This window comes from Macrobrachium nipponense, chromosome 32 (genome assembly GCF_015104395.2).
Source record: "Macrobrachium nipponense isolate FS-2020 chromosome 32, ASM1510439v2, whole genome shotgun sequence".
Taxonomy (NCBI): Eukaryota; Metazoa; Arthropoda; class Malacostraca; order Decapoda; family Palaemonidae; genus Macrobrachium; species Macrobrachium nipponense.
In genome coordinates this window covers 30,450,820-30,478,755 of record NC_061094.1, presented here as the reverse complement: position 1 = coordinate 30,478,755, position 27,936 = coordinate 30,450,820, and the positions used below count along the sequence as shown (strand labels likewise).

Below are 27,936 nucleotides of genomic sequence, written 5' to 3'. Positions count from 1 at the left end.
CAGGAGGCTCATCCATTGACCCACTAAGCAGGTTGAGAGAGAGAGAGGAACTCTTGGAGTCTGGGGACAGGACTCGACTCTCTTCGGGGAAAGAAAAACCTGAAAAGTTAGAGTCCAGAGTCATCTCTAAATAAGGATTCCAGTGAGGGGGGTGTCATCTGAGATTTCTGAACTTCTACTAAAATGCCCAACTCCTGAGCAAACAAGCCAGTTGTTCAAGGAGAGGGATACATTAATCCTGAGAAGGTGAAGCCACTTGCCAAGGGGTGAGAGAACCCAAGTGAAGACCTGTGGGGCTGCGGACAGGCCGAAGCATAGGGCACGAAACTGGAATACCTTGCCCCAATATACAAATTGCAGGAACTTTCTGGAAGCTTAAGGAATACGGACGTGGAAATAAGTGTCCATGTCCCTGATGGAGAAGGGACATGACTGAGCAGTTCGTCTCCATATGAAACTTTGTTTTTAAAACAAACAGATTTGTGGCACTGACAACCAGGACAGGCCTCCAGCCCCCTAATGACTTGGGGACTACGAAGAGCCTGTTGTAGAACCCCTCCATGATCAGGTCTACTACCTCCTATATTGCCCCTTTTCAAATCAGGGACTCTACTTCTTGATACAAGGCCAAAAACTTCTTGGACCCCATCGAGTAAGCCGTCAAGGTGATTGGCAACCTGAACAAAGGAGGCTCCTCTCTTAAAGGGATGAAGTAGCCCCTTCTCAAAACTTGGGCACCCCAAGGTTCTGCCCCTCTTTGGCTCCATTCCTCCAAAAAGAGAAGAAATCTTGGCTGTCTTGCTCCAACAGGGGCATGAAGGACAGGATTCTCACTTGCTTGCTGGCTTGAATGTAGATTTCTTGATGGACCTCAAGGGAGGCAGAAGCAGGTTAGTCCGAGGTTTAGCTCTAGGGCTACATCTCCCTCCCCAAAAGGTCTGAGGCTGCATAGGGGAGAAAGACTTGGTTGGCTGCTGAAGAAGTATCCTTTGAGTGTTTCATGGACTGTGGCAGAAGATCATGCCTCGACTTCTGTAAAGCCAACAAAACTTCTTTGACCTTGTCCTGCAGATAGAGATGCGTCCTGTCTAAACGGGTGAACAACAGGTAAGACTTATGTATTGTGGTAACTCCCTTAGTGGCAAATGAGCATCACAACTCCCGCTTTTCCAAGATGCCTATCAAAAAGGGAGGCTAGTTCTGCTGAGCCATTCCTGCCTGAATGCCTTATCCATGCAGGACAAGCCACCTGACCAGTCAGCAGCGAAATTCTCCGCTAGGACTGGATATTTTTTATTTCCTAGCTAGAGCTCCCACAGTTTGATCCTGGAAACTATAAATCTCCAAAATCTTGAACAGGTTCCTGTCGAGGGGATCGAGATCCAGGGAGGAGAACATGACCTTGGCCAAGGCAAAAGCAGCACATCGCATAGCATCGACCAAACCAGAGAAGTCCATTTGAGAGGAGGCAGAAACTCCCAAGGAAGGTTCCTCTCTGGTGGCATAGAAGCAGTATCTCCTTTTCAAATATTTAGAAGGTGTGAAAGCAAAGGTAACCTTACATTGTTCCCTCTTGGATGCTAATCACTCATCCACCTCTCGAAGAAATCTCTTCGAGGAGGAGGAAAGGACTAACTTGGGAAGGCAAGCAATGTCACTAGTCCTTCCCCTCATAAGGAAAGTCGAAGCAGGCAAATTCGGCGAGCAGGTTCAAAGAAATTCTGGAAATTAGTCAGAAGAATCTAAAAAGGCTCGGTTAAGCTGAAGAATCAATGGTGTCTTGTTCAGCTTCTTGCTCATTGGATGAGACTGGGGAAAAGGAAGCTTCCACACTCTTGGAAACTGTGGATTTTTTCTTCAAAAATTCCCATCAGATCTTGAAATTTGCTACAAAGCGGTGCTAGCGTGAGACCACTTGCAAGGAAGGTCTGAGCGCATAGGAGCCAACACAGGGCATTTGAAAGACCCGAGACTCTGGGCTGTCGTATGAAGAATGATGAGAACACACTGAAGAAGAAGCAGACAGCACAGTAAAACTGCAAGAGGGTTGAGGACTAACACTGATCTCCTTATACCTCTTGACAGGAAGAGCACTGTCCACAACAGAAGAGTGCCTCTTCAGAGGTCATGAGGTAACCAGATGGAGCTGCTGGAACTTCTTGTCAGGAGAAGACACATTCAAGTCTAAAGACACGCACAGCACTGAGACTCCTTTCCAGTGGTGCTCTGTTACAGCCTGGGAACACACAACAGGCTCGATGGTGGGGGCGAATGCCCCTTGGGAAACCCCACCAGCCTACCTTGAGAAAGCGACCAGTGATAGTGCAGTGCAAAGTGTTAGTGTTGTGCCTGAGAAGGCGGCTTTATCCCACCAGTACTCCTAGATGAAGGTCCCTGTCTCACTCCCCTGCACCAGGGAGAAGACATTCTCCCTGGTGCAGGGGAGTGAGACAGGGACCTTCATCTAGGAGCACTGGTGGGATGGAAAGCCACCTTCTCAGGCACAACACTAACAGTTTGCATTGCACTAGCACTGGTCGCTTTCTCAATGAAAGCTCTGAAAGACATACCTAACTACATAACAGTTAGCTTTCTCACCTTTTCTCACCAGACGCCAGGTAGGCCTCCAGGCCTGTCAGTCGTCCTGCTTCAGGAACAGTCTCCATTCTTGGCGATCATCATAGAGCCTCATCTCATCAACTTCCCGCAAACTAGAGCCTCTCCTCTCTACTCCTCTCTCTATGTTTTGTAGCCATCTCATTTTTTGGTCTTCCTACCGGTCTCCTTCCTTCCGGTGTCCATTCCAAAAACCTTATAGGATATCGCTCCTCCTCCATTCTTTTGGTGTGTCCAAACCATCTAAGCTGTCCTCTCTCACAAAATCTAGTATCCCCTCCACTCCCAGTTCTCTTCTAATGTCTTCATTTCGTAGCCTATCTAGTCTTGTTACACCTTTTATGAGTCTTAGGGCTTTCATTTCAGCTGCTTGAAGTTGGCTTCTAGTTCTTGATGTTAATGTCCATGATTCATGGCCATAAGTCAATATTGGTCTTAAAATAGAGAGGTATATTATGGTTTTCACTTTGCGAGGTATATTTCTGTCTTTCATTAGTGGGTAGAGCAGATACAGATTGTTATTGAATTTCTGTATTCGGGTAGTTATTTCCAATTTTGAATCGTTTTGGTCACTAAACTCTACCTAAGTATTGAAATTTCTACAACTCGTTTCAATGTCTGACCTTCTACTTCTACATCTACGTTACTTGGTGTTCGTGATAGGTGCATGATTTCTGTCTTATTCTTGTTGATCCGCATTCCATTAGCTGTTAAGATCGCGTTCCAGTTGTTGACGTTTTCTTGGAGAGATTCTGCGCTGAGGGCTATCATTGCATGGTCATCTGCATACATAAGGTTGATGGTCATATCTGCAGCTTCATCCTCACCTAGTTCCCTCATACATTTATCTAAGAACAATATAAAAAGAAGTGGCGAAAGGACGCTGCCCTGTCTTACTCCTGATTTTATTTCAAACCAGTCTTCATTCTCTTGATTTGTTTTTACTCTGGATCTGATGTTTTGATAGGTGTTATAAATTGCTCTTATAAGTTTCTCATGGATTCCATAGTAAGGGTCTTTTAGGGCATCCCATATTTTCATTCTTGGTACTCTATCAAAAGCCTTTTCTAGATCTATAAAAGCAATATATCTATCCCTGTCCCATTCCCAGCTCTTCTCAAATATCATCTTGAGGGAGAAAATCATATCAGTTGTCCCTCTTCCTGGTCGAAACCGTTTTGCCATTCACCCAGCTTTGGTTCAACATATCCTCTCAATCTAGTTTCAAGTATTCTTTCATATACTTTAAAACGCATGTGACATTAGGGATATTCCTCTATAATTGCTGCAATTTGTCTTGTCACCTTTCTTATAGATTGGGCATATTAGATCTCTTCTCCAGTCTTCAGGTGGCATTTGCCCATTCCAGTATGTCGATTAGCTCTAGTAGCCAGATGACTCCATCCTCCCCCATGTTTTTAAGGAGCTCTGCAGGTATTGTATCCACTCCAGGGGCCTTACATTTCTCATCCTCTTGAGAGCATTTTTTAACTCCAGTGTTGTTATGTCAGGTTCTGCATCCCCAACCACATCAAATTCTACATGCTCTTCAAGGTCATTGTTTCCGTTGTTTAGTAGTGTTTCAAAGTGATGTTTCCATCCTAATTCAATTTCTCGGGGTTCAGTTAAAATTGTCCCATCCATAGGGTCTTTGATTACATAAGTGGGTGGTTGGCTTCCCTTTCTATAGTTTTTGGCAGTGCTATATATAAGTTTTCTGGTACCTTGGAGATCATTTCCCAGATCTTCTCCTATTCTTTCCCATGTTTCTCTTTTTGTTTGAGCTTTTATTCTTTCCGTTTCTCTCGACGCTTCTTTATAGTTATTGTGATCTTCCAAATTCAAAGTTTTCATCCATTTTTCTGAAGAGTTTCATTTTGTTTGCAACAGCGGCCTTTAGTGTGGGGGTCCACCAAGCAGTTTGTTTTTTCCTCCTACCTCGAACTCTTTTCTTTTGCACTGTATTATTAGCAGCACCCACTACAGCCATTCTAAAGTGTCTCCATTTTTCATTTGGGTCATTGCTCTCCTGTTGCATTTGTTTAGCTCTACTTATTTCGTTTTGATATCTAACTAAGCACTCCTCTTCTCTCATATTCTCTAAAATAAAATCTTTCTCTCACTTGGCTTTTAATTGGTTGGGGTTTTGTCATCTTTAATTTAATTAAGAGAAGCCTGTGATCTGAATCGAATGACACAGAGGGGATGCTTTTTACATCTCTGACCATATTTTTGTTATTTGTTATTGCCATATCAATCATTGATTTTCAGTATATGCTCCTAAAGCCGAGTTCCATCTCGGTACCACGTCCACTTGTGGCTGTCTCTATGATTATAGAAAGAGTTCATAATGGACATCTGGTTTAGTATGCAAAAATCAATTATGTTTTCTCCTTCTCTATTTCTGTCTCCAATGCTAAATGCTCCTAATATGCTCTCTATGCCGTCCTGTCTTGCCCAATATGTCCATTCATATCTCCAATTATTAATGTATTCTCTACATATGGGACAGAATCTTTTACTTCTTGTAGATGTCTGTAGAATTCTTCCTTTTCTTCTTGAGGGCGGCCCTGCTGTGGTGCATACACCTGAATTATGCTGGCTTGAAATGTTCCTAACTTTAAGGAAATGCTAATAATCCTATCACATTTGAATTCTAGATGACTAATTTTTCCAGCTAGCTCTTCACTCACAATAAAACCTACTCCGTGTCGTGCGGTTCTTCCACCTTTGTAAAATAATTGGTAATTGTTATGCAATAATTTTGTTCCCTCTCCTGGTAAACGGGTTTCACACAACCCCAAAATGTCTATTATTTTTCTTTCCTCCATCATCATGATTACCTCCTCCTCTTACCTCTCAAAGTACTTAGATTAATTGTTCCTAATCTCAAAGATTTATTTCCCTGTCCATGTCCAATAACATTCCGAGTCAGGATGTGCCCGGGCATCCTTTGATCAATGGGTCTGTCCTGAAGTAAGTCGTGCGGTTCATGAGCAATTTATAGCAGCTCACCGGCTTGCTAGGCCTGTCCGTGAGGCCCTCAGAGCTGTTAATTTGTACCATCCATAAGCCTATTGCTTCCCAAAAGGTCACAGAGGTTCCAACATAACCCCAAGCAGTCTTATGGTAGGTTTAAGCCACTGCACCTCACAAGGTTACCACAGCTCCTTATCCCAATGTATGCTGGCCTTGGGACCGCAGCGGCCTTGGGACCAGACAGTTAGCTTAAAAAATAAAAAATAAAAACTTCCTGCTAAACATAGATTCGAGACAGGCTATAGTGTCAAGAAGAATGGAAGCATGGGAACCTGGTAAAGGAGTAGTATGGGGTAACAACGTAGGAGGGCTAAGTATGGGAGATACCACAGGACTATGAGGAGAAATAGTGCTACCATCTACCACTGCATACAAAGGAGTAACCTCTAAACTAGCCCTATTTTTGGCTCTATGGGCTGCCTTCCTTTTTCTGTCCCTATCCAGCTTTTCTGTATGAGATTTAAAAACCTTCCAATGTTGATCATCCCACTCATGACATTCTTAGCACACTTAGTGTGAGTGTCATAAGTAAGCTTATATAACCTAGTCTTATAAGCTTCAGTGCAATACCAAACACCTGAAGAACTAGAGTCAAACATTGCAATGAAAAAACAAATAAAGTTAACCTCAGCTAACAGGATTAACAAACAAAAGCCACAACAAATGAATACTTTACCAAAAATACTGGAAAACAATCCAAAAGAAGATGAAGAGGAATGCACAAAACCACTAATGGTAGTAAGGAGTCGGCAGAAAATTAATTGAAGCTCTTTTTCGGAGTTGTACCTGGCGGTCCCAAAAGTGGACTGGTCCTGTTCACCTACACAAGCGATGGTAGCTCCACCACGAAATTTGAATTTTGGACTGCCATGGTAGGAAGCTTACAGCTATGTAATTGCTTGGAAGTCACTTATATAAAAATGCCATTCTTTCTCTCAGACAATCATATGCATCCACAAGATAAGCTTATCTCTCCTCCACTTTCAGGAGATCACCAATTCTAGGATTAACTGGTTCCTTAAATCTTCATACTCATCAACAGCCAAGCTACAGAATTCTTTTACAATCCTACTGTAATTTCCTTCAGTCTAAACAGTCTCTTCTTTTCAAAGACAGCTCTGCCTTCCTTTAGCATTTTCACTCCACCCCTCCCTTTTAGTTTTCTGTAAAAGAAATCTAATGACATAGCTTTGTCTTTCCATCTGAACTTTTTCTGTCTGCCCTCAAATCTTAAAAACTACTGAGGCTGCTTCTTTCCGACCATTACCCCTACATTAAGGGATCCATTGCCTGATGAGACTTCTCCACTGATTTCTATCAAAGGCATCCTCCACCAAACCTCTTCTCTCTATATCTTCCTTCACTTTATCTCACCATCTAATTCTCTGTCTCCCTCTTGATCTTCTTCCTCTAACAGGTTCCTTCCAAGCTCTCTTAACTCCCTCCTCGTCATCCATCCTCAACACATGCACATACCACCTCAATTGTGACTCTTTTTACCTCTATAATCTTTACTAAGCCTGCCCTTCTTACTTTGTTATTTTCCAAACTCTCAATCAGCGATATTCCACCTCAGCATTCTCATCTCTGCTCTCTCAAGCTTTATTTCCTCTTTTCTTCTTAGAACCCATGTTTCTGATCCATACATTAACACTGGTCTTACCACTGTGCTAGTTCTTGACTTTTAGCTTGATTGGCATTTTCTTTTCACATACTACTCCAGCTACTGCCAATCATCAAACATGATGTTTATAAAAGGTTTTAATTATAATTACCAAGTAATTACATAGCTATAGTTTGTTATTTGAAGCAGTACAGATTCAAATTTCGTGGTAGCAACTCAGAAAGTGTGTAGGTGACACCAGTCTCGGCCCCCTAGCAAGAAGGCTAAGAATGACACAGCTGATTTGCACATTCCGTTTATGCTTCTTATGTCCATCAGCGAGGAGGAGGGAGGGCTTTGATCTTGTAATTACTGGGTAAGTATAAATAGAACCTTGCTTTATTGTAAAAACATAATTTTTAAAATAAATAAGCTGGTAGCATTGTAACAATGCTTGTCATTCCTTGTTAGTTAAGAGAACTTGCAGTAGAGACTGCCTCTGGTTGGTTCTCAACTTAACCTGAAGTGGCGTGGCAGCAAAGCCTAGGGTCGCCTCTACTTTAGGGGGAGCCTGGTCCTGGACACTACCATAACAAACACAACCAGATTATTATGTCACCTGCAATGTCACCTTCAATGAAGTAAAAATCCACAACCCATCCACTGTAACTGTCGGGTGCTCTGGGTGCATTGTACCCTCTTGGCTCCCTAAACTTTGATCCTTCACTACCAGGTGAAGGTTTGGACGATAAGAGGGAATCCTATGCTTTCTTCCTCATTACCATGCCTGTAATTAAAATTTTCAAGGTACAGTGGTACCTCGAGATACGAAAGGCTCAACTTACGAAAAACTCGAGATACGAAAGCCAATACGAAAAATTTAACGGCTCTACATACGAAAAGTTTTCAAGATACGAAAGGTTTCTGAAAGTCCGAGATTCGCCCGGATAACAATTTTGAAAATCGCGCCGCGCCGTCATCTTAGTATACTAGTAGACTCGCCACCATACTCCTGCTCTCCCATTGGTTCCTGATGCTAGTCGCGGCCATGAAATCCTTCTCTCCTATTGGCCAGCGTCCCTCCCATCATGCATCGGCCACTCGGTACCAGCATTGTTATAGTACGCACGCGGTATTCGTTTTCGGGATCGTCAATGTGTACGTAATACTACTATTTAAAAAAAAAAGTGACCAAGATCTCTCACATGGGATAAGTGATCAAGGTCTCTCTCATGGGATAACTGGAAACTTTGCAAGGTTGGTAGAATCTCCACTCCCTGCTGAACAGAGGGTGTAGACCAATCATTTACAACATGCATACCAGTATGTAGTGTACGTACGTAAAATCAAGGCACTTCAGTTTATGTTGAAGGTCAGCAGCCGAACATTCAGTACCCAAATCAGTTGCAGAGAGAGCATTTGGTTGAACAGGGTTTTGATGGACACCCGGGGCCAACAGAGTCATGAGGTGCAAAAAAAGAAAGTTGAAATTCTGTATAAAAAAAAAAAAAAAAAAAAAAAAAAAAAAAAAAAAAAAAAAAAAAAAAAAAAAAAAAAAAAAAAAAAAAAAAAAAAAAAAAAAAAAAAAAAAAAAAAAAAAAAAAAAAAAAAAAAAAAAAAAAAAAAAAAAAAAAAAACCTAAGTAAAGTAATAAAAAAGTAAAAAAAAAAGTTAAAAATAAAAAAAAGAAGAAAAAAATGGCAGAAATTAAAGCAGCTTTTCATAAAGTGCAATCATTTGTAGAAGACACCCCCTGAAAAGGCTCACACAGGAACACTGTGAAAAATACTACGTAGGCAGAAGCAATCTTCCTTGGATAGTTACGTTGTAGTACGTACGTATATTTTTTAAAGTGTATGTACGTACATATTACATACAAAAAAAAAAAAAAAAAAACGGCAGAAATTAAAGCCGCTTTTCATAAAGTGCAATCATTTGTAGAAGACACCCCCCGAAAAGGCTCACACAGGAACATTGTGAAAAAGTATGTAGGCAGAAGCAATCTTCCTTGGATAGTTACGTATGTACGTAGCCTCACTCGAAGGTCAAGCTTCCACATTTTTGCGTTACAGTAATAATATTTCTTGTACACTAATATACACTTCATTTACAGGTTTTGCATTTTTAGTCTTAATTTAGGTATTGAATGGTCCAAATTGTTGTAGTATTTCATTGTTTATAGGTCAATTTAGCTTTACGTATTATGAAATTTAATAGGGTGTTTTTGGAGGGCTTGGAACAGATAAGCCATTTTACATGTAAAATGTGGTCCAAGATACGAAAACCTCATGATACGAAGGGCGCCTCGGAACGGATTAATTTCGTATCTCGAGGTACTACTGTACTGCCTAAATTTTAACTTTTCAAAAAAAATTCTCTTACACTCATGCCAAATAGATGTATGAGATATACTATACTATCGCTTGAAAGCTAATGAGGTAGAGGTTGCACTAATGTCATTAACTTTGCTAAAAGGAGGCAAGTGCTCCTCTTAAACCTGAGTGTCTCAGAAGACAGTGTCCATTAGTGTAAATGGCAAGATGTTCTAATCCGAGAACAAAACAAATGCTACTTGCCATAACATCTTGAGTTAAATCTGGTCTGGGATTCTGGTTCTAGGAAATACCAGACCATCTACCCAGGCAGAGAGCTCCAATCTTCCTCCTGCCATATTGCACTTCAGGCTCTCATAGAACAGGCTTGCACTAGACTGTAGTTGTCATCCCAAGTTCCTATCAGAACAGACTAGTTCTGCTAAAAACAACACTCTGTGGGAAGAACTTGCTTTTTGCGGCTTAATTCATCTGCTAGGATGTTGAATTTCCCCTGTATGAAACTTGTTGGGATTCTGGTGTGGTTCCAATCTGTCCATAACAGAAGGACTCTTGCTGCTTCGCAGAGAAAATATGCATTCCTCCATTTCTTGATGTAAGAGGGAGCTGCTGTATTGTCTGAGTGGACTCCAACAGCCCCCAGTAGATAGCGGTCAATTCTTTCAAATTGATGTGCCACTCTCTCTGTCAAGCATCCCAGGACCCCAATACTTCCTTGTATCCCAGGAGAGCTCCCCAACCTAGATCGGGTCTGAATAGAATACTAGGCTGGGGCTCAGGGGGAGCAGGGGCTTCCCTTCTAATAGCCTGTCATTTGATCTCCACCAAGGCAGGTCCTCCTTTATTTCAATGTTACCTGAAACACAACAGAGTCTGGAAATTCTTTCCCTGTTCCAGTTTATCTTAATGAAGAGCTAGAGATTTCTTATGTGTAGACTCCCCAAGGACACAAACTGTTCTATCAAGGGTAGGGTATCCAGCAGGCTCATCCACTCCTTTGCATAGGAATCTTGAAGGGCTAGAAAATGGTCTACCTTCTGAAGGCACAACTCCACTCCTTGTGGGGATGGAAAAGCCCGAAAAGTCACCGAGTCTATCCTAATCCCCAAATAGACTAATTCCTAACAAGGGACTAACTGTAACTTCCTCAAGTTTATCAGAGGTCCCAACTCCTGTGCCACTGATAGAACTTTCCGCAGGTTCTCCATGTACTTCTTCTCTGTCAGCGACTGAATAAGCCAATCGTCCTGGTAAAGAGACACTTCTATCCCGACTAGTTGCCACTTATTGCAATGGGAGCTAAGACGCGAGTAAACATTTGTGTGTCTGTTGAAAGGCTGAAGCACAGAGCTCTGAATTGGTATACTCTTTGAACAAAAATTGAAGAAACTTATATGAGTCTTGGTGAATTTGGATATGGAAATACACATCTCCCATATCAATGGACACTATCCAATCCCCTGATGAATGGATAACAAAACCATCTGACTCATTTCCATTTCGGATTTTGTCTTTCGGACCGGACAAAAAACATTCCAAGTGCTTACATCTAACACAGGTCTCAAACCCTGAGGCACTGGTGACTACAAATAGTCGGTTGTAAATAAATGTCTGAATTTTCTGAGTAGGCTGAAGCTATCAGAGAGCTGGATAAGTGTGGAACGCTCTCAAAAGGAATGTCACAGTCTTCACTCAACATTTTTATGACCAAAGGTTCTGCACCTCTTGTAGCTTTGACTGCAAACATACTATATTGTCAGTCTAGCTACGTAACAGATGTGTTTTGATCCACTTCCTAGTTCATCCAAAACTGGCGGAACATTGCTCCTACAGGTGCACAGAGGACTGCCCCTCACTTCTTTGCAGGGATTTTAGAGAAGGATTTCCTAATGGTTTGAGGAGTGAAACGTACTCTTCCCCTAGATCTAGGGAATGACCTAGAGCTTCCCCTACCACAAAAGGGCTGAGCCCGTGTGGAAGAAGAAGGGTGTGGTATCACAAGGAGTGGTATCACAAGAGCGCTTGGTTGAATGAGAGAGATAAGGTCCTGGGTTCACCTCTTCTGAAGGTCAGAAGCAACCTGAATCACTGTATCCTCGGGAAAAAGGTGTTTACTATCCAGAGGAGAGTAAAGAAGGCCAGACCTTTGTGTCTGAGACACTCTTTTGGCGGTGAAAGAACACCGGAGTTCTCTCTTTTTCAGAATGCCCTATATAAAGAGAGAAGCCAATTCCAGGGAACTGTCCCTGATACCTTTATCCAGGCAAGAAGATACTGTTAATAGGCCTGTAAAAGAATCCTCATCCAGCACTGAACATTCCTTGATTCTGCAGCCCAAAAGTCTAACAGTCCAATCAAGGAAGCTCACTACTCTGAACACCCTGAAGATATTATTGATAAGATGGTCTAATTCCAATGCTGAAAACATTATTTTGGTTGAGTTGAAGGTCGACCTTCTTGCGGAGTCTATGAGTCCGGAACACCCAAAGAGAGAGCCTCCCCGGTCTCGTAATCAAGATGTCTCCTACTCGAAAGACGTGACAGTGGGAAATTAAAGTTAACTTTTCCCTGTTCCCTCTTCCCAGAAAGCCAAAGGTTTACGTCCTTCAATGCCTTACGAGAAGAAAGGGAAAGAACTAGGTTAGGCAACTTTGATGAATCTACTTGATTATCTCTCATATATGAAGACAAGGGCAAAGTTGGAGCTACTGGCAAGAGGGAGTCAAGAGAAATTCGCTTTGGCACCGATGGTGCTGTGGCCCCAATGGTTGCTCATGGGAGCTCAGGTGCTCAGCCACTCTTGGAGGCTGAGGCAACAGTAGCTCTTGAACCAGTGAGTGCTCATGAAGAAATAGTAAATCATGTACCAGTGTGTGCTCCAGTGCCAATGGGCGTTCAGTCACTCATGAAAGCTGAGGCACCCATGGGAGCTCTTACGCTAATGGTAACCCTTGCGTCTGTGGGTGCTCTTGCCCCAATGGGAGCTCTTGAATTATTAAAGATACAAAAGACAGGACCAAGTCCCTTTCCGCTCAAGGACGCACAGGAGCCAACAGATGCTCAGGTGCCGTACACTTCTTAGATCTAGACTCTAATATAGAGGAACCATCTGGAGTAAGGAGCACAGGAGGATAAAGATCCAGCACCAACAGATCCTCAAAACTTTTCCTACGTGCAGTCTCATAAGATGGACGCCCCGCAGAGCTCACTCTAATATGAAGGAACCATCTGGAGTAGGGAGCACAGGAACATACAGATCCGGCACCAACAGACAATCAGAACTTTTCCAGCGTGCAGCCTCATCAGATGGACGCCACTCACAGCTTGACCCACTTGATGAAAAACGAGACACCTCCTTAGAGACGCCTTTCCAATGGCCCTCTGTGGTGACCTGGGATTTAACAACAGGACCGCCTGAGGGGGCGACTGCTCGTGGGCAGACACCAATGTCCTCCCTTGGCCTACCGGTATGCCTCCTCCCACGTGCTGGGGAATTTGACAGGGACCTTTGCCTAAGAGAATCAGGGGACAAACAGCACCTCCTCCACCCAACACAATTGGCAATGGTATGGGAAGTAAGCAAGGGAGTCAAGCGAAGGAGCAAGTGGTAAAATTAAAGGGCTGGTAGCAGGACATAAATATCACATAAAACTGGAACAGTGTTATCTGACTAGGTGCCCATGTATCACAAGAAAACAACTTGAGCATCTGTGTAGAGTGCTCAGGCACCACTGGGCACCACTAGAGAGGTCAATCAGTTCCCCTGGGTGCTCACTGCCAATGGACTTAGCAGGCACACTAAAGCAACATTACTCTGTTCCATTAATCGGTTTTAAGTACAGCTCTCTATAGGAATGTTCTCTCTGTAGTAGGCGCTTGTACATTTTCAATGAAAGTTGCTTCCTATACGTAATTAATAATAATTTGATTTTTGCTTTTAATAGGATCTCAATAGACCATCCTCAAAACACCATCATAACTATGTAATTCCCTCCTGCTATATTATCCCCTTTCACTTGAACAATTCTGCAAAGGAAAGAGTGATAAGCGTTACAATTTATTGCAATTTTGTTGCAGTAATAAACACGCTATTAAGCGAAAGCGGTGAAATACTTTGTAACCACAATAATTACTAATCCTGCATACACTCCTTGCAGAATTAAAATTCAACAATAACATAATTCTGGTAACGAATGCAATGTTTACGTTCTTGCACTACTTGCTTATCAACTCGGTAACATTTTACTTTGTTGCGTTACTCATTGTAATGATGATTTAATCAAAAGATCGCTACTGAAACGTATAATCAAACAATATCTGGTCGGTAGCAAGCATAAACATCAGTCTGACAAACCAATGTTTACATATTATAGTAAAACTCTCATCAAAGAGTAGTTAACCAATTAACTGCTATTTCACTGTAAATGCAAACTATTGATGTACTACTTCAGTAAAACAACCACAACAACCACAAAACAAGGAAAAAACTCATCCTGAGGCTTTTGGCTAAAGCTATTTCCCTTTTGGTTTGTATATCAAAGTCTGGTAAATAACCAACGAAAAATGAAAACTGCTGCCGACACCAGATGTTTACATCAGGTGTAGCAGAAACACAATGAGCTAATCGGCTGTGTTGTTCCTAACCTTCTTGCTATGGGGTGCGACTGGTATCACCTACACACTTTCTGTGTTGCTACTGCGAAATTTGAATCTATACTGCTGTGAATAACAGAAACTATAGCTATGTAATTACTGGGTAAGTTGCATAATTAAAAATACCAAATTTCAGCCCTCTAGCCTCAGCAGTTTTTATCTTATCAAAGGTTAAAGTTAGTCATAATCATGCATCTGGCAGTGGTATAGGTACCAACAACACAGGCCACCACAGGCCGTGGCTGAAACTTTCATACAGCATTACATTTGACTAGATACTTAAGGCAAGAGGAAGATACTGATGGCAAGAAGAAAGCACTGAATTCCTTTGAGCTAATATTGGCCTTATACATTTGGTAAACAAAAATAACCCATACTTACTACTGGTGATGATGTAGTAGTACCAAGTTCTTTGTTAAAAAAACTTGAAAAATCAATAGCCTTGCCAGTAGTACTACTTGAATCTTTCCCCTCAGAAGGATTAAGCAAACGGAAGAGAGAGGCATCACTTGTGATGTCTAAGTTACTGTCGTCATCAAGCTTTGATTTTTTATTCGGGGAACACCTATTGGAAAATAAAAAAATAGAAAAGATATTTTAAAATAATTTCTTTACATTTTCAAAATCACAATTTTTGAAAGTAAATTGTATTTTTCCTAACTATACAAACCTGAGGTCCTTTACATAAGGAATTACTTTCAGCGTAGCTGGAATTACGGCCGTTAAATTCTTGAACAAGGTGGTTAGGCAGTAACTACATACCATGTGGCAGGCGGGTAGGCCAGCCTGCCCGGATGTAAACACTCCACTGTGCCTTTTGGCCCAGGTTCAGATTGAGGGGTGGCATGAGGTGGGCATATATGTAAAGGACCTCAGGTTTGTATTGTTAGGAAAAATACAATTTACTTTCAAAAATTGTGATTTGTCCCTACACGATATACAAACCCTCGGTCCTTTACATAAGGAAGACTCACTGATTGGTGGGAGGAATATGAATGAGCCTCTAGAACTGACTGGAGTTCTACACACCTAGGCTACTCCTCCTGGCCGTAAGAGTGAGGAGGAGTGCCCTGCCTCTAACAACTTGATCGGAGTATAGGAGCTGCATGATCAAGAGTCAGACTTCTGGGCCTTTTCGAAATGAGTGAGGAGTTGTAACTCATCCAAAAATGGGCTGGGAGAGGCTTTAATGCAAAGTTCTGGGAAGGTTTGCATTATTCCCAGTTTCCTTCCTCCCCTTGCTAGCGGAAAGAGTAGGATTGCTTCTATGATTCTGATGAGAAACATAGAAAGGAAGCTCTATGTATAAGCTTACTGCATCAATCGCCTGACCAGCCAGTGTAAGTTCGATTCCTATCCTCAACCCGAAGGAAGAGGAGTGGAAGGACGAGGTGGGGAAGGTAGAGAGGCCAGTCACTCTCACATCCTTCTTACCTCTAGAACTGCACACCATAGGCGAGATGCATCTTGTCCTCTTGAAGGAGCCAGGTAAGCAAACACAACCTGCAAGCATCCACCATCGGTCCAAGGAAAGTAGGTTCCAAGGACCTGTGGGCAGGCTCAAGGAAGAAAGATATAAATATAGTCATAATTAGACCTCATCAACCTTCCTGTTCGACATATTCTTCAGAGTGATGAAATGTACCCATCCACTGGACTATCCAACTGCAGAGAAGTCTCTCAGGGTCTCGTAAGACTCGAAGAAAAACGTGTCATCGGACACTTCTGCAATGGCAGTCCGCAGCGGATAAAGACACAGACACTCCATGATGGGTGTCGATCCTTTATGGGTACAGCAACATGTCAATAGGACAAAGTAATGACTGGTCTGGATCAACCAATACAAAGTCCACAGTGTAGCTCATGACAGTCTAGGACTCTTCAACAGCTGCCGACTGACTGCGCTCAGTGAGCCGTCATGCATCCAAGACGTAGTCACAAAATGTTGGGAGATGAGATGATGTTTCTCTCAAGGCATGTGCACATGCCTTCCAGAGACTGAGGTCCCTGTGATGGCAAGACAGAAGTTCTCATAGTACGTAGTTGAATCTCAACTAAGGAGAAACAATGCTATATGCTAATGAATGACTAAGGTGAATGCGGACCTACGTCTTCACAATTGAATCAAGAGAAGTAAACTCTCAAGATTCTGAACATAGAAAAAGTCCCGTCAATGACACCAACCAATGAAGACGGCTTTAATCCCTGTTGTTTTACAGAGGACTGAAAAAGCTAAACTGCTATTTCATTGCTGTTCGGTGAGACAGTCGGAGTTTGCAATGAAAGCGGAGCATCTTTCAGTAATGAAAACACAGGGATTGTACTGCCTGAAGAACCCCTTCTGGTGGGTTGGATCAGGGAAGACATTTCTATTTACCTTGGAAGCAGAGCTGGCAGGGTGGGGAACAGGCGAAGTCTTCCGTTATTCATTTACAATTCGGGGTGAACAAAGAATAATTGCACACCTTACAAATTACAAAATGTATATTAGAAGACAAACTCAGATTGTCAGAAGAATATCATTCTGCATCATCACAGCGGCAGGTGTGGTGAAGCGGAAGACTAGGCTACAGACTTCTGTTACCGTGAGGTAAACAGAAAGATGATAACGAGTCTAGTGAGATACATATATCTGTCTGAAAATTCTCGCAACAGCAAAAGGCAACGCAGGAGAGATGGTCATACACATATGCAAGAATTCCAGCTAACCAAAGACCTAAGTCTGTTATTGCTGGGCAGAGATTCGAATCTAGTCAATCCTCGATATAGGAGTGACAATACCAAACTAAATTATCTCAGAGAGCAAGCTGTACTGGCTGAGGCAGGCTGGCAGCGCCGTACACCACTAGCTCTCGCTAAACTTGTCATCCTGAGTTGCCAGGTATTCCATTCCATGAAGGAATGTGTTCAGCTAGAACCATCGAGTGCAAGAAAAATACACTTGAGCATTTGCATTTTAACCAAAATGGAAGGGAAGAAAACCCTACTATTCGATGAATACAAATGCTGTTGGTAAACATGATATTGTTATGATACAATAAAGTTTGTTCATACTTACCTGGCAGATATATATAATCAAGTACCCGCTCAACCTCCCCTCGGGGACAGTGGCATTTAAAAATCTGAATAGAAAATGGGAATGGTTCCTGACACCCGCCTCCCAGCGGCGGGAATGGGTACTAACCACCTGGCCGACCACTGCGTGTGCCGGGAGTTTTGAAATTCTGTCGGACTTCGGAAAATACAGCTATATATATATCTGCCAGGTAAGTATGAACAAACTTTATTGTATCATAACAATATCATTTTGTTCATGACACTTACCTGTCAGATATATATATAGCTGATTCCCACCATTGGAGGTGGGGAGGGACAGAATAAAAAGGATTTTGGGAAACATTTCACATGCAGATGATAGACATCTTGGTTCCTTACCTGTTAGCATAGCTGACTTCGTGATTACTGTCACTCAAGTCTACTTTTGCTTTACTAGAGTCTCCAGCAAGGACGTGACCTGTATAGCTGGTGAGATCTAGATGATCTGACAACGGGAGCGTGACCACAATGTGTCTAGACCATATTGACCATACTTTAAGGGCAGTGAAGCAAAGAAACAACCACCACCTGACCTAGCCTAACAAAGTTAGTCCCTGAAACTTTAAGGCTAAAATAAAGGGAAGTCCGTCTCTAGCGGTCGACCCTACAACCAAAAAACCAACAACAATAATACAAAAGCACACCTATCCATTTTCTAAAGGATAGGATTCGTGCCGCTTCCCATACCCAAAACTGAATCTGCTGATATGTATGGTCCAAGTGAAAAGCAGTTCTCATATGCCACTTTCACATCCCTGAGGTAGTGTGAAGCGAACACAGAGTTGCTTCGCCAAAATGTGGTGCTCACAATGTCGCTGAGTGCCATATTCTTCTGAAATGCCATCGAAGTTGCGACAGCTCTCACTTCATGAGCATTGACTTTCAGAATCTTTAGATCACTATCTGGGCAGGACGAATGAGCCTCCCTGATGGTGCTTCTCAAGAAGAACGCTAAGGCGTTCTTAGACATTGGTAAATCAGGTCTTTTCACAGAACACCAAAGATTGTCCGATTGACCTCTACTTTGTTTTGTTCTATCCAGGTAAAATTTTAGAGCTCTGACAGGGCACAGAACTCTTTCTGGCTCTCGACCAACGATCCCTGCTAATCCCTTAATATCGAAACTCTTGGGCCAGGGATTGGAAGGATTTTCGTTTTTGGCTAAAAAGGAAGGACGCAAGGAACAGACTGCATCGTGTCCCCTAAATCCAACATTTTTGCTAATTGCTTGTATCTCACTCACCCTCTTTGCAGTGGCTAGGGTGGTCAGAAAGAGGGCCTTTTTAGTTAAGTCTTTCAGCGAAGCTTCGTGCAAAGGTTCAAAGGGACTCGCCATTAAAAATTTTAGAACTATGTCTAAATTCCACGAGGGTGTCTTAACCTGTGGAACTTTTGATGTCTCGAAGGATCTCAGAAGATCGTGAAGATCCCTATTATTCGTCAAATCTAAGCCTCTATGACGGAATACTGTTGACAGCATACTCTTGTATCCTCTAATTGTTGATACTGCAAGCTTGTCGACATTCCTTAGATGGAACAGGAAATCGGCGATTTGGCTCACAGAGGTCTTGGAGGAGGAAATGCCTTCTTTCCTACACCATCTTCTAAAAACAGCCCACTTAGACTGGTAGACAGATTGAGAGGAAACTCTTCTCGCAGTGGCGATAGCTTTTGCCACCGCCCTTGAAAACCCTCTCGCTCTTGCCAGTTTCTTGATAGTCTGAATGCAGTCAGACTCAGAGCGAACAGGTTTTGGTGATATCTCTCGAAGTGGGGCTGTTTGAGAAGATCGGGTCTTACTGGTAGGATTCTTGGAAAGTCCACTAGCAGGGACGTGACCTCTGTGAACCACTCGCTCGCTGGCCAGAATGGTGCGACTAGTGTCATCCTTGTTCCTTCCGACGCTGCTAACTTCCTTGTTACTTCTCCCAGAAGTTTGAACGGAGGAAAGGCGTATACATCCATCCCCATCCAGTCCCAAAGCATTGCGTCTACCGCTACTGCTTCCGGGTCAATGATCGGAGAACAGTAGAGGGGCAGTCTCTTCGTTTTCGAAGTCGCGAAGAGGTCCACTAACGGTCGTCCCCATAGTTTCCAAAACTGTTGGCAGACCTCTATGTGCAGAGTCCATTCTGTTGGAATCAATTGATTGCGACGGCTTAAAATGTCTGCTCTGACGTTTTGGACTCCTGAAACAAATCTTGTCAAGAGAGTTATGTTCCTCTCTTCTGACCATAACAGGATTTCTCTCGCTATCTTGAAGAGAGAACGAGAGTGTGTCCCCCCCTGTTTCTTGATATAAGAAAGGGCCGTGGTGCTGTCCGCGTTGATCTGAACAACTCGGCCTACGATTCGAACTTGAAAGGCTAGAAGTGCCAAGCGAATCGCCTCCAACTCCTTGAGATTGATGTGCCAAGGCTTCTGTTCCTTTCTCCAGAGGCCTGACACTTCCTCCTTTCCCAGAGTTGCTCCCCAGCCTGTCATAGACGCGTCTGTAAATAACACTAGGTCGGGGTTCTGAAGACAGAGGGACACTCCTTTCGACATCTTGGTGGGATCGAGCCACCACTCTAGGTGTTTCTTGACCAATGGGGAGATTCTCAAATCCTCCTCTAGGTTTTGTTTGTCTTGCCAATTTTCTGTTAGGAAAAACTGTAGGGGCCTGAGATGTAACCTCCCTAGAGAAACAAACTTCTCCAGCGAAGAAATGGTCCCCACAGACTCATCCATTCCTTCGCTGAGCATGTTTCCTTCTCCAAGAAGGCTGACACTTTTTCTAAGCCTTTCCGTTGACGTTCTAGCGACGGAAAAGCCCGAAAAGCCACTGAATCCATCTGAATCCCCAGATACACGATGGAATGTGTTGGGGTCAGATGGGACTTTTCGTAATTGATCAGGAGACCTAAAGATTTCGCCAACAGTAACGTAGTCTGAAGGTCCTCCAGACACCTTGCTCTCGATGACGACCGTATGAGCCAATCGTCCAGGTAGAGGGAGACTCGAATCTTCGAGAGGTGAAGCCACTTTGCCACGTTCCGCATGAGAAAAGTGAAAATCATTGGAGCTGTGCTCAGTCCGAAGCATAGAGCTCTGAACTGGAAGACCTGTCCTCTTAAAATGAACCTAAGGAACTTCCTGGACTGGGGATGGATGGGAACATGGAAGTAAGTGTCTTGGAGATCCAATGACACCATCCAATCCCCTGGTCTCAAGGCCCCCAGGACCGACTGAGATGTTTCCATTTTGAAGGTTTCTTTCTTCACGAAAAGATTCAGACTGCTGACATCTAGGACAGGCCTCCATCCCCCAGACTGCTTCGGAACCAGGAATAACCTGTTGTAGAAGCCTGGGGAATCTGTTAAGAGCACTCGTTCTACTGCTCTCTTCTCGATCATCTGATCTAATAAATCGAGTAGAATCTGTTGCTTTTCTGGCTGATAAGATGGTGACAGGTCTATAGGCTTCATGCTTAAAGACGGCATGGAGAGAAAGGGAATTTTGTATCCCTTCTCTATTATCTTGAGGGACCAGGCGTCCGTCCCCCTTGCTCTCCAAGCCTCTGCAAAGAGAGAAAGTCTCCCTCCCACCGGTGCCTGAAGGGCAAGGTTGTCATTTCTTTCCCCTTTGTTTTGCGGGGGTTTTGCCTCTAGCAAAGCCCCTTCCTCTTGTAGAAGCTCTTGATGTTGCTCTGCCAAGAAAGGGCTTAAAATTCTTCTTTGGTTCTTGAGCTGCTCGAGAAGAGGATTGCGCCGCAGGAAGTCTAGATGATTGAGACAGCAAATCCTCTGTCGCTTTCTCTTTCAGGTTCACAGATAAATCCTTTACCATATTTTCAGGAAAAAGATGGGAAGAAAAGGGGGCAAATAATAACTCTGCTTTTTGTGTAGGAGAAACTGATTTAGCAGCAAAACTGCAGAAAAGCGCCCGTTTCTTTAATATTCCCGTAGTAAAGTGGGCCGCTAACTCATCTGAGCCATCCCTTACTGCTTTATCCATACATGACAGGACGCTCGATAATTCTTCTAATGAAACTGATTCTGGGGTCGTAGCTTGTAGACCTAAAGCTCCCAAGCACCAGTCTAGGAAGTTAAATACTTCCAACGTCCTGTACAGTCCTTTTAGATGGTGATCTATCTCAGGTATAGTCCATGAAACCTTAGCCGAGGACAGGTAAGATCTCCTCGGTGCTTCGACCAGGTTTGAGAAATCACCTTGCGCAGACGAAGGAAGTCTCACCCCTGTTTCTTCTCCGGTCTCATACCATATACCGACTCTCCCGTTTAACTTAGCTGGAGGAAGCGCAAAGGACGTCTTTCCTTTCGTCTTCCTTGATTCCATCCAGTCATTCGTTCTTTTAACACTAGAACGGCCAAGCAGTCATTTTGACTGCTTTTGGAAATTGAAATGATTAGCATGGCTTAACTACCATCGTTATTCAGTTGATGCTGCATGACTTTTGCTAACTTAGTGAGTAGTTCATTATGGTGAAATAATTTAGTTAATTTCCATATAACTTTTTCCAGTACAGCCCCCACTACTACAAACGGCCAAGCAGTCATTTTGACTGCCCTGACTACAAGCTTCACCGTGTCTAGTGACCAAACCTGTATAAGACGCGTAAGGAAAGACATGTTCAGTTCCATCGCAACAGACACTTCTTAGCTTGAGTAGTATGCGTTTAGCTTCCCCACTATCAATATGTCTCGTAGGAAGTTAAATGATTATGAAATATTAGAAGAGTTATTGAAGGATTCAGATTCAGATTCTGTTGAGGAAAGTAAATCTGATGAAGATGAATACATTGTACAAGAAGAGGAATCAAGTTCTGATGATGAAGTCAGCCAATCTAAGGGTGATGAGGAGTCGGAAGTGATAACATCAAATTTAGGTTAGTATCGTATTCTCTCTCTCTCTCTCTCTCTCTCTCTCTCTCTCTCTCTCTCTCTCTCTCTCTCTGTTTCATGTCCTTTGTAATATATATATATATATATATACATATACTATATATATATAGATATATATATATATCTAATATATATATATATATTATATTATATATACCATAGATCTTGCCATGGAGCTTTACCATTACTTATTATTATTGTTTTTGCTATTATTGTTGTTGTTGTTATTACTGTTGTTATTATTATCATTATTATTATCATTTTTTTTTTATATTTTGTTGAAATATTAGCCTACTGTGTATTTTTTTCTTCCTGAATTCATTATCCCTCTCATTTTACAGAGGAACTCCCTTCTCAAGAAGAGGATTTATCATCAAACACGATTAGAGCTAAATGTGGTACGGTGTGGGAAGTAATATATCAAGCAGATAAAGGTTGTGGAAGATTTTCTCAGCAAAACATACTGAGAGAAACTCCTGGCCCCACTTCTTTTGCAAAACGCCTTGTACAAAAAAGGAGCTACATGAGTGCCTTTTCGATACTTATAGATGATTTTATCATTGAACATATCAGGAAATGAACTGAAGCTCAAGGCAGAAGAGTCTTGAAAAACGATAATTACAAAGTATCTCGTGAAGAAATTCTAGCAGTAATTGAAATCATGTATGCTCGTGGGATATTGGGAAAGAATCAGTCAATTGATCATCTATGGTCAAGAAAATGGGGTCCACCCTTTTTCATGGATACAATGCCACGTCACAAATTCAAAGAGCTAACGCGGTTTATAAGATTTGACATAAGAACAATGAGGTCAGAACATTTACGTACAGATAAGTTTGCTTATATTTCTGAAGTGTGGGATAGATTCATTGAGAATTGCAAAGCTGCTTATAAGCCACATGAGAACATCACAATTGATGAACAACTTTTTCCCTCAAAATGCCGATGTCCTTTTCTACAGTATATGGGAAATAAACCAGACAAATTTGGAATAAAGTTTTGGATTGCTGCTGATACAGAATCAAAGTATATGCTAAATGCTTTCCCTTACTTGGGAAAAGATGAATTTCGACCAGCAAATCAGCCCTTATCAACTCATGTGGTGCTAAGACTAATGGAACCATTCACTGGGAAAGGTAGAAATGTCACAACTGACAATTTCTTCACATCACTTCAGTTAGCTGAACATCTGAAAGCAAAAAACACCAGCCTTGTTGGCACAATGAATAAAGCCCGTAGATAAATTCCATCTCAAATGAAGTCATGGAAAGGTCAACTGTATGATACACTTCTGCTGAAGAATAAGGATACGACCGTGGCAATATACCAAAGTAAGAAAAACAAGACAGTCTTTATACTCAGTTCACTTCATCGCACTGTTTCAATAGGAGATGGACAGAAGAAAAAGCCAGAAACTGTTGTGTATTACAATTCAACAAAATTTGGAGTAGACGTACTTGACCAAATGGCACGTAATTATTCCACAAGGTGCCCTTCCAGACGTTGGCCTGTTCATGTATTTTACAATATTCTTGATCTTGCAAGTATCAATGCATGGATATTGTATTCAGAGGTCACAGGGGAAAAACTAAGCCGTCATGATTTTAATCTTGGATTAGCAGAGGAATTGGCATATTCTTTGAAAAATCTAGAGTTGGCAGAAAGTGCCGAAGATTCTGATGAAATTTTGGAAGAGGAGAGTAGAACAACAAATAAGAAACGGGAGAAATGCCAAATCCGCCTGTGCAAAAACAACAAAACCGTGATGACCTGCAAAAAATGTGAGAAATATGTGTGTGGAAAATGCACTGCTGTTACTAAACAAATTGTATTTTGTAAATTGTGCAAGAAGTGAGGATATAAATGTTATTCATCACAGACCTAATATTCAAATTCTGTCATATCAAAACATCAAAAACATTTCCCCAAATCAATATGGATGTTTATTTTATAAGTTGTTTGGCTAATACCAAGTAACACCTGAATTTACAATTTTGAGGACGTTTCCCATAATATATAATTTTTATTTGCTTTGAATTTTTATCATTTTTGCTATTATTGTACATTTTCATTTAGAGGAAGAAATGAAGAACTTTATTTTTTTATGAAAATGTAATCCTATAAAGAAAGCACAATAAAGAAACAAACAAACAAAAATGATTTTTTATTTTCATTCCTATAGTTATATAGAATGGAAAAACTTTGTAAAACTATATATTTAAGCATAGCCTTAACATGTAATTCCTCCTTGATTTCAATGCAAATGGTATAATAACTGGCATAAAGTAGCAACAGAACTAATAAACTAATTTTATTGGGTAATTAGATAGTTTTCTATAAAAGCAGTCAAAATGACTGCTTGGCCGTTAATGGTAGGTGCAGGACCTTGGCCTTTCAAGTGTTAAACGCTCTTTTAGTAGAAAGCGAAGAAGCCATCCTAACAAAACCCGGAGCTTTTCTCGTCTTGGATGAAGAAAGTTGCGAAGGCGGTGAGAGAGGAACTGGTGCTTGGAATTTTTCCGAAAACAATTCCTTCAGTAAGCGCGTTAACGTGCTATAATCCGTAGAGGCTTCTGCAGGCTCTTCTTCTTCTGCAGGATGTGCATCGTTAGAAGACTCTCCTTGATCTTGACGGGTCGAAGTTTCTTTAGCTAAGCAAGAAGCACTTGTCATTCGAGGCTCTGTTCGTAAGGGGGAGCTCCTATCCACTGAAGGAATAGACGAAACAATGCGCGAATGTTCCGCTGTTGTCCTTGAAACTTTAAGACTTTCTTGTAAAGCCTTGTCTTTCGAAGCCATCAGAGGCAAAGGTTCTTCAAAAGCCTCTTTGCGGGATTCCTGTCGAGCTCCTCTCAGTTGAGTACGCTTATCTTTCTGAACGGAAGAGAAGTCTGATCTAAGTTGAAAATCCCGATTAACCGGGCGTTTAACGTCATCGCGAGCGTCCTTGATCAGGGAGCGAGACTTAGGACTCGCAGGAAGTTGCGCGTCTTTCAACGAAAGCTTTCAATCCCGCTGGACTCTATTGTCTATAAAAAGTTTATCCATCAAAGAAGCGTCCTGAAGCGGAACATGCTCTAATGGACGTCGAGCGTCTTTAAAACTTCGCTTAGAACGCTTAACTTGCATCGGGGCGTCCTCCCGAGCGTCCTGGTGAGTCTTACGATCTCTCTTAAAGCGTAGCGAGTTCTCATATTCTAAAGGACGAGCCTTTCGTCGATATTCATACAGTATTTCCCTTTCTTGAGGAGTAAGATCAGACACATAATCTAAACGTTGCTCTCTTTGAATCCTAGAGCCTTCTCGAACGTCCTGATACTTCTGGCGTTGGTAGGCTCTCTCATGACAGAAGCGTCGAGTTGATGCAGAAGTCCGGCGAACGTCGACACGAGGCTTCTCTTGCTCGTTCTCAACCTCCTGACAAAAGCGAGGGCCGCCTGTGCGACATCTAACGCTTCTGTCCCCATCGCCACTTCTGGACACTCTTCCTCCGGGAAACACCTTGAGCGTGTTCTCGGTTGAGTCTGAAGGATCCAGAAGAAGACGACGCCGGAGAGGCTAAAGAACGAGGCGAAGCCGACAAAGGTTGTTTCGATCTTTTAACAGGAAGCCAAAGATCCTTTCTACGCCGTTGTCCACTTTCTTAAAACCTCTCCTAAGAGGACGAGAAAGACGCTGGCCGCCTGTGCGACATCTAATGTCAATCTCGTTCTCCTCTTGAGAGGCCCTCTGAGAGCTCCATCCCCGGTAAGGAGAGGACGCCTCAGAGGACAAAAAAAACTCTTTCAATATCCGCGCTCCCTCACACGCTTCGGCAGCCTGGGAAGCGTCCACAGGATCTGCTGAAGGGACGCCAGACCGGTGGGAATTTCCCGTAGCCCTCCTTCGGTTTTCGACATGTCCATTCCCTGAGTCCTGGGAGTCCGACAGAGGTCTATTCCTAGAGGCACTATGGGACCGATCTGACGCCCCCTCCACTACACTAGGGGCATTAATATTCTCACTACACTTCACTGTGGTCTTCAATGCACTCACTTTCAATTCTAGTGCACGAATTGACTCCATGATGGAAGAAAGGGCAATACCTTCTGAAGTAATACCTTCATTACCTGAAGGTAAATACACAGGGTTAGATGTAACAACCTCTACAGGAAGGTCAGAATGCAAATTACTACCCTTACTTTTCACAGAAGCACTTCTGGAGGAAGATCTTCTGATTCTATCCCTTTCAAGCTTACGAACATACGAATCATAAGTCTTCCATTCATTCTCAGTTAACCTTTCACACTCTTTACACCTATCATTCATCAAGCAAATATGATCTCTACATTTCGTGCATAATGTATGAGGATCCGCCGAAGCTTTCGGTAGCCTCACTTTACACACTAGCACGCTACACACTCTAAAACCAGTTGAACCAGAACTAGACATATTAGAGAAAACCAAAACCAAATCCAATGAAAAACCACAATCGCGTATGCCAATCCACCGAGCAAGTTTCAAAAACCAAGAGATAATCAAATACTCAAGTGAACAAAGAGTTTATCCAAAATCCTAGGCGGAGGTCTGTAAACAGTTGTTTACCGACCGGCGACAGAAAAAAATCTGAATAGAAAATGGGAATGGTTCCTGACACCCGCCTCCCAGCGGCGGGAATGGGTACTAACCACCTGGCCGACCACTGCGTGTGCCGGGAGTTTTGAAATTCTGTCGGACTTCGGAAAATACAGCTATATATATATCTGACAGGTAAGTGTCATGAACAAAAATACCATTAGTAACTCAAAATCGAAACCGGTAACTCTTGGGAGGCCTGCAACGCCGTCCAGAGTTGTAGGTCAATTAAGAGAAGATACTATTCATCGTGGTCATGTACCCGTAGAGTTAACTACATTTATGTGCCTACTACTTGGACAATTCAACTGATAACAGAAGCATGTCGTGAGAGAAATATATATAGTATATTTGTAGACTCCTGTACATCGACCTCCAGCCAAAATTCTCTTTCATTCGAGGAACAAGAATAAGGACTGGAAGCAGACCTCCTCCATTCTCTAATGAAGAGAGCGAAGGTGAAGTTTTCTCCAAGGGAGACTTCTACGGTGATAACAAGATACTGAAGAAGACTAGTTCAAGCCGAACTGGATGTTCCCAAAACAGTAGCACTGGAGAGGCATTCAAACTCTCGGTGCTATCCATCCTGAATGGATTGATGTATGTTCGGTAAGATCCTGGGATTGAACCAAAAATATAGTCTCTCCGGTTCGAATTCCAAGGAGTAAACTCCATCCGAATTCCTCTTATTTCCTTCTTCATTCTGGTATAACCAGGAAGTAAAGGGAAAAAAAGAGAGGAGGATTGACTGTTATTGCCCGTTCTTCTCTGTATCCTGGGGGTGACCGCGTACTGAGGCGACAGACTGTTAGGTCCATCCAGGCCAATCCCCCTCCTGAGACACACTTCCTTCAGCAGCAGCACTTCCATGGGTAATATCATCAGGAATATCTGTTGCCCAAGTTTTTGGAAAAACCAAATCACCCTTCGAACAATAGAAATTCCAAGGAATTTAATGGATTAGCGAGACTCCCGAGTTCATAATAACAATTAACGGGAATGTCTGTCTCGACAATGTGTTAGGAAATTATAGGAAAACCAAAACACTTTGAGACGCCAGAAATTCCAAGGAATTTGA

General features: G+C 42.4%; 1 protein-coding gene across 4 annotated transcripts in view; it reads right to left on the bottom strand.

The window, feature by feature from the left end:
- Positions 1-27,936, bottom strand: part of LOC135207301 (protein downstream neighbor of son homolog) — a 315,011-nt gene that overhangs the window by 144,721 nt on the left and 142,354 nt on the right. For all 4 annotated transcript variants that reach the window (XM_064238975.1, XM_064238977.1, XM_064238976.1 and 1 more), the window contains one exon: positions 14,626-14,809. In XM_064238975.1, the coding sequence (XP_064095045.1) occupies positions 14,626-14,809 (184 nt within the window). The remainder of the gene's footprint in view (positions 1-14,625; positions 14,810-27,936) is intronic.